We start from the raw sequence: 7500 nt of genomic DNA, 5'->3' as shown, positions 1-7500 counted from the left end.
GGAGCGTTCAGAAACTCGTCCGGGTCTCTGCTACGACACCTGGACCTGTCGTCCAATCAGCTTCGAGTTCTGGAGCCGCACTACTTCCAAGAGTTGCTGGGATTGGAGGAACTGTTGCTGTTTAACAACCGAATTGTGCATGTGGAGAGCCGAGTGCTGACCGGGCTGAGAAACATCCGCAAGGCCTACCTCAGTCATAACCGCCTCACCGACTTCCCCTTCTTCTCCATCCAGAAGCACAGCCACCCTCTCCTGTCCATGCTGGACCTGTCCTCGAACCGCCTGCCCAAACTGCCTCTGGAGGACATATTAAACCTTCCCGCTTCAGTCCAGGGGGGGCTCTATCTTCATAACAACTCTCTGGTGTGTGAATGCTCCATGTACCGACTGTTCAGGCACTGGGAAAAGCAAGACTTTGCCTCAGTCAAATTCTTTAGGGAGGAGCACGTCTGCCTGGTCTACGGGATTCAGAGAGGCACTGTGCGCTTCTTGGTGCATGGTCGGTACTTTGAAAAGTGCAACCTGACCGGGGTGAGTTTCCCTCAGACGGAGCAGAACAGCAGTGTTTCTGTGCGAGTGGGGAAGGCCCTGCTCCTGCACTGCGTGACCTCTCTCTCTGGGCACAGCGTCACCTTCCTCTGGGTGGCGCCCAACAGCGAGTTTGTGGTGCCGCCGGGCAACAACCAATCGTTGAAGATGTTCCCCAATGGTAGCTTGGAGATCGTGGCGGCACGGGAGCAGGATTCTGGAATCTACTGGTGCATGGCTCGGGACCAGCAGCACAATGAAACCTGGGAGGTCAACGTGACTGTAGTTCTGCACCACGACAGCGAGGGTCACGAGCCCTTTAACACCGGATTCACCACCCTCCTGGGCTGCGTGGTGAGCCTGGTGCTGGTGCTCATGTACCTCTACCTGACGCCCTGCCGCTGTCCTCCCTGCATGAAGGCCCAGTCCCCGACCACGGCCACCCCGACCCCGGGCAACGAGGCTGGTGCAGGAAGCGGCCAGTCCTCCATCCTCACCCCCACCCCACCGGCGACCACAGAGGGCCCAGGCCGCAAGGTCAGTACTAACAAACACGTTGTCTTTCTGGAGCCAATCAAAGAGCAGCAGAATGGCAGACTGAGGGTGGGGCCAGGAGCTGGGGCGGTGCAAGGACATGTGGGTCCGGGTTTACTGCTAGGTGGGGAGCAGCACCAGAGGCTCCAGAGCCAACAGAGGGCGGGCGAAACGGACTCCATCATGTCCGTCTTCTCAGACACACCCATTATGTTGCCATAGCAACGGGACTCGCAGACACTAGCATCCCCTATCACTCACCTCTCCCCACGCCTCCCGCAGCAGACCTGAGCAGAGCAGTAATCCCACCAGCTGACCGCCACTCACACACACACACACCTTTCTTTGAGGCTAAAACTTTAAGTGCAATTTTAAGAGAATACTTTAAACCAGATTAGCTCAGATTACTGCCGGCCCAGGTCTGCAGAGTGAGCCACAAACCACCGCACTGTGAGGGACTCACGGGAGGACAGGGACAGGGGCACTCTCAGAACCCACACAGACCAAAGAGAGCAACACGAGGAGCTGTCTGAGGCCACCCTTGCTGAGCATGACTTAACCCTAAGTACACAGGGCCGTCCCTTTAAGCACTGCTTACGTACCTTTAACATTTGCTACAGATGCCTTCTTGTCTCGTATGGAGAGAGAAACAATCCTTTTGTAGAGCTTTGTTTTGTGTTTCAGAGCAGTGTGTGTGGATTAGAGCAGTTCTGTCACAGTGAGGCGTGCTTCAGTAAAAATAGAACTGTTTTAAAGACTGCTTCCTGCCTGATCACTGTCATCACCCGTCAGACACAAACACAAAGAAGACGTCGCATCCTCGTGGAACTTTTTTTTTAAACTAGCTTTTCTTTCTCACCGTGTCTGAGACCATAAATGTGAAAATTACTGTGTGTGGTGAAATATGAGAGAGACCGACGGGACAATCAGGACAGACGTGTTTTATTGTCTTCACTGTATTGACAACACCCCCACCCCTCCTCCATCTGCGTCCTCTGTGTGCTAATAAACCTCTGTTTCTGGACCGTCCAGCACCATGTCTGTCTTCTTATTGTCACTCACAAACAGCACTCAGGGAAAAGTGTGTGTGTGTGTGTTTGCATGTATCTGCACGGTGTTTGCAGCCTCCACTGGAAGAATGAACCCCAAATCCACACACACTGAAACGAAAACCTCCAACACAGGTCCAACATGGAGGGTGGGTCCAGTCCACAGGTCAGGACTCATGACGAGAACATTCTTCACTTCTACACCGGTTTAACCACAATAATCAGTCTGTAATAATAAGACGGACTATAATACATCCGAAACAACAGTGCCCCCTTCAGGACAGAAAGGAACTGTACACACAGTGTGTGTGTGTCTGTGTGTGTGTAGGGGCTGATCAATGTGTTATTTATCATAAAGGGTCAATACTGTCACCATGAAGCAGGAGGTCAGAGTCACTGACGCTGAGGGACCTCTGTTACTTTCTATTTATTAAGCTGGGTGTGTGTGTGTGTGTGTGTGTGTGTGTGTGTGTGTGTGTGTGTGTGTGTGTGTGTGTGTGCTGACAGTGAGAGTGCAGTGATCTGTGGGGCTGCAGCCAATGAGCTTGTCCCACATGAGTTCTGTATGTTTATTAGCTACAGAAATAAAACCTCACAGTCAGCTCACACACACACACACATAATGTAATGGTCAGTACGACTGCACCTCCTAAACCTCTCCCACCTCCACCCAGCATCTCATGATTGCGTGTGTGGTGCTGAGCGTGACGACATGTGACGAGGTGTGTCTCATTATGCACCACATGCAACACACAAACCAAATAAACACACACACGGCTCATTAATGCCCTCTGTGTGTTCCCTCATGCTGTTATTGAAATCAGCAGTAAGCAGCAGTGAAGCTCTGCAGCACCAACACTCCTCTGAAGCAGCCTGGCAGCTCTGAGCAGCTGGTCTGATCCACAGACCGAACCAGGCTGTGAACACGTGGACATCTGAACATGGAGCTCTGTGGGGATCTAAGCTGCCTCTAGTGGACACTGAAGGAACCAGGACCACACAGACTCACACTGTGCTCCTGGTCATGTGGCCTGATGTGAGAGTACGACACCAGGGTTTTACATGTTCCGTTTCAGAGGGGGCGCTCTGCTGAGTCCTTTGAAGTCCTCTCCACTGGTGCAGCATCAGTGTCATTCTGGGATTTGATGATCATAAGTTGATGTGAAAATAATGAGCACTCAGAAACGGCTCTCCTGTGCTCTCTGTACAGCTCACAGTCTAATGAAGGATTCATGTTGTTCCTCCTGTACAGGATGCCTCAGCTGAAAGGGTTAATGAGAGCAGGGAGCTAACATGGGGGGCAGAGCAGCCCTTACAGTCTCAGCAGGCTCAGCAACAACATGGCAGTGTTATTATATATTATCACTCAACAACTGAGTGCAGCAGGTTGTGATTCTCAGCCCGGTCACCTGACTGCAGCTGACAGCCAAACTCATGTATGAAGCTGTGATCTCACACACACACACACACACACTACAGTGGATTATTCACAGTGAGGCTCTTCAGTGTGACACACTGCTGAGCTGCTTCCTTCAGATCAGCACACTGCTTAGAAAAGACAAGCCGAGTGTGAAGAGGATCGATAGCAGGACACACCGGCCCGGTCTCACTTAGCCCCGCCCTGTGTGTGCTCGCTCTCAGACTCGCTTTGATGGAGGCGTACAGTGAAGACTGTTCACGGTCAGACTTCAAACTTGAATTTTCTCTGTTATAGACTCATCAGAGCTGTCGCTCATATGCTTCTCTTCCTCACCTGCAGGAACACTGACGTCCCTGCAGCTGCCAGCTAGTAACATGACGCAACTACTGCTGCTGCACAATATTCTCTTCTTCTAGTCCAGCAGTGAGGTCGCTGCAGTTTGCTGCTCTGCATTGTGTTTGTTAGCCGAGCCACAGCCTCCCAGTCACAACAGACTGCAGCTCCTCCACCAGAAGGAGGCTCCCACAGAGGGTCGCTCCTCACAGAGGAGCTCCTCACAGAGGAGCCCCTCACAGAGGGTCGCTCCTCACAGAGGGTCGCTCCTCACAGAGGGTCGCTCCTCACAGAGGAGCTTCTCACAGAGGGTCGCTCCTCACAGAGGGGCTCCTCACAGAGGGTCGCTCCTCACAGAGGGTCGCTCCTCACAGAGGAGCTTCTCACAGAGGAGCTTCTCACAGAGGGTCGCTCCTCACAGAGGGTCGCTCCTCACAGAGGGTCGCTCCTCACAGAGGGTCGCTCCTCACAGAGGAGCTTCTCACAGAGGAGCTTCTCACAGAGGGTCGCTCCTCACAGAGGGTCGCTCCTCACAGAGGAGCTTCTCACAGAGGAGCTTCTCACAGAGGGTCGCTCCTCACAGAGGGTCGCTTCTCACAGAGGGTCGCTCCTCACAGAGCTCCATGTCTTCAAAGCATTACAGTCTGACAGAAACCCCACGGGTCTCAGCAGGCTGTTTTATAATTCACTTCCATGATTACAAGTTGCATAACTTATGAACAATGCATAATTTTGGACATAACCACTGGGAGTTTCTTGCCTCCACCTCGGCTCCACCTCCTTGCCCATATTTGGATAAACTAGCTCTGTCTTCTGAGTATTTGACACACATCAGCGTCACAACATCCATTTTCACAATCCATGCCACAAAATGAACACACACACACACACACACACACACACAGTCCAAGACTTAATAAAAGGAGGACAGGACAGGATGAGAGTCCCGTCAGCTGACGACTCGTTTCATTTCAACAGGAAAAGAAAAGCAGTGACTGTCATGGCGTCTCTTTCTGAAGGCTGTCAGACCACCAGCAAACTGCTTCCTTTAGCTTTACATGCATATGCATACAGCGACCATGTGACCATCTGTGATGCATGCAGCGAGAGGTGGGTGGTGCAGCAGGAGGTGGGTGGTGCAGGCTTGGCTTAGCTGCAGATCAGACAGATACTCTCTGAATGTTGGTCATGTGACTGCTGCTCACATGTGACTCCATCACGGCTGAGTGACTTATTTTTAACTCAGACATGTGGAATAAAGATGTGATGTATGTTTTTAAATCGGTCACTGGGGAGACAGATTAGATTGAACTTCACACACGGTGCATTTAAGGACTCTCCTCTTGGTGGTAAATAAGAAAATAAGACAAATAATGACTGAAAATTTCTGACCCTGACATGTTTCTCTGTCTGCACCCCCACCCACAACCCCACCCCAACCAATCCCTTTAATCAGACTTACACCACAACCCTCTACTCTCCACTCCCACTCTGAATCTCTCCTCAGAGCTCAGAATTCACCCTCTTCTCCATTCAGCCTTGTTTCCATGGCAACAGAGGAACCACAGAGAAGCCTGCAAACCACGACGCACACCTGGCATGTACACACATGTACAGACCCACACTACACTACTGTGTGAGGGGACACGGAACACGCATCAGTAACTGATCTGACCAGGAGAACCAGAGGAACCAGAGGAACCAGGAGAACCAGGAGAACCAGAGGAACCAAAGGAATCAAGAGAACCAGAGGAACCAAGAGAACCAGGAGAGCCAGAGAAACCAGGAGAAACCAAGAGAACCAGAGGAACCAGAAACAGAGGAACCAAAAGAACCAGAGGAACCAAGACAATAAGAAGAACCAAGAGAACCAGAGGAACCAGGAGAACCGATAAATACAGAGGAACCAGGAGAACCAGAAGAACCTGACTTTAAGGTCAAAGTAAAAGTAATTTCACCACAAGAATGTTTTAGTCTGTATTAAGTTCTAAACGACTCTTGTTCACGCTAAATGTTCTTTCTGCTGTGAACGCACTCAGCCTCAGGTTTCTGTTCCTGTCGTTACATCTGATGCTAAAACCATATATCAGCTCCAGAAAGCTTCTTTGACTGAAGGAGATATCACAGAACAAAGAACGTAGAATCAAACCTCTCACCTTCAATAATCTGTCAAAATGTTCCTTTAAATTGTGAAAGGTCTTGTTTAAGGAAGTCTGTACAGAGCTGGAGGAGCTCAGACTGGAGACACTTCATGTCTGAATGGAGCTTGAATAAATCCACAGAAAATAAACCTGCAGGTGTCAGTGAGTCTTTCACAGGTTACCAGGTGTGTTACAGAGGTGTGGTTACACTGCTGTGTTTGTGTCTTCATTAGTGTTTGTGTGTCAGCTGCAGCACTGAGCTCCAGGACCACAGAGAGAGAGAGCGGCTGCACCCCGAACTGAGGCTGTCCTCAGTGCAGCAGCTGCTGCAGGTTCCCTGCCCTGCAGCCCCGAACTCACCCCCCTCCTTCTACTCATGATGGAAGAAAGATGCCCAAATAAAACTAAAGTAATGATCATTTCATCTGGAGCTCTGCATGTGTTGGACATGTGACCTGTCGCCTCATGACTGTGGTGTCACTTCCTGTTCCACACATTATTTACAGCACCATATAATGTGTTTCTGCATTAGAGGAGTGATGATGGTGTTACAGGGGGTCTGCAGAGAACATGAGGAATTTTAATGAACACGCACGCCGAGGAGGTCAAAGGGAAACCGTCCCGCTGCTCAGCCTCAGCATGTTCGTTCACACAGACGACGCCATCACACATGCAAACAGTGAATGAATGATGTCATTTAAAGGCATCACCAAGAAATAATTCAGCCAGCGTGTGTCTGCAGAGAGAAGCTGGATCGTACTCAGGGCAGTGTGTTGAGAGGCTTTTATCAGCAGGACGTGACTATGTCCTGAAAAACAATCCCTCCAGCTGAGAGCGATTAAACTCACAGCAGGCCGAAACAACATCCCCAGAGCGCGGGCCTCTCATGCTCCACAGTTGCTAAGCTAATTAGCTGCACTCTGAATCTAATCTGTGGAGGGCTGCTGATGTCTTTCAGCTCGAGGTAATGGACAATAATTAGCACCATTGATTTTCTGCAGCGTGCAGAGGCAGAGAGCTGTTAGCAGTCCTGATGTGAACCGAGAGAGGAGACCCAGAGAGGAAGAGGGGGATAAGGAGAGAGAGGGAGAGAGAGGGAGAGGAAGAGGAGAGAGATGGAGGAGGGGGAGAGATAATGTGAGGAAGAGGGGGATAAGGAGAGAGAGGGAGAGAGCAGGCACGGTGTGAGGAGAGAGGGAGCGATACTGTGAGGAAGAGGAGAGAAAGAATATAGAAAAGAGGAGGGGAAGGAGAGAGAGAGGAGAGATATGTATGAGGAAGAAGAGAAAGAGACTACTAGCAAGGAGGGAAGAGAGGAAGATGGCAGCCTCCTCCTTTAGCACCATTTCACCTGTCAGAGGTGAGGAGCGCCGCCTCTCCGATTCGGGGGGGGGGGTTGTATGTGAGCAGCATGTAGACATGAAATTAGTTCAGAGCTCAGCCTGAGGCTGGAAGGACGCCGCCATTCAATTAATCAGGCTGCAGACAAACACCA

The 7500-nt window shown here is 50.8% G+C and overlaps 2 protein-coding genes across 10 annotated transcripts in view; one reads left to right on the top strand and one right to left on the bottom strand.

Moving 5' to 3' along the window:
- amigo3 (adhesion molecule with Ig-like domain 3) overlaps window positions 1-2078 on the top strand; it is a 3311-nt gene extending 1233 nt beyond the window's left edge. Inside the window, exon 2 of the mRNA XM_028428907.1 lies at window positions 1-2078. This exon is cut by the window's left edge and continues 615 nt beyond it. Within this exon, the coding sequence (XP_028284708.1) occupies window positions 1-1284 (1284 nt within the window). The 3' untranslated portion in view covers window positions 1285-2078.
- The window catches only part of rnf123 (ring finger protein 123), a 45754-nt gene that overhangs the window by 20164 nt on the left and 18090 nt on the right, over window positions 1-7500 (bottom strand). The window lies entirely within an intron of this gene.

The sequence above is a fragment of the Parambassis ranga genome, chromosome 18 (genome assembly GCF_900634625.1).
Source record: "Parambassis ranga chromosome 18, fParRan2.1, whole genome shotgun sequence".
Lineage (NCBI taxonomy): Eukaryota > Metazoa > Chordata > Actinopteri > Ambassidae > Parambassis > Parambassis ranga.
Note: the sequence above shows the minus strand (reverse complement) of the source record. Positions and strands in the feature narration are given on the sequence as shown.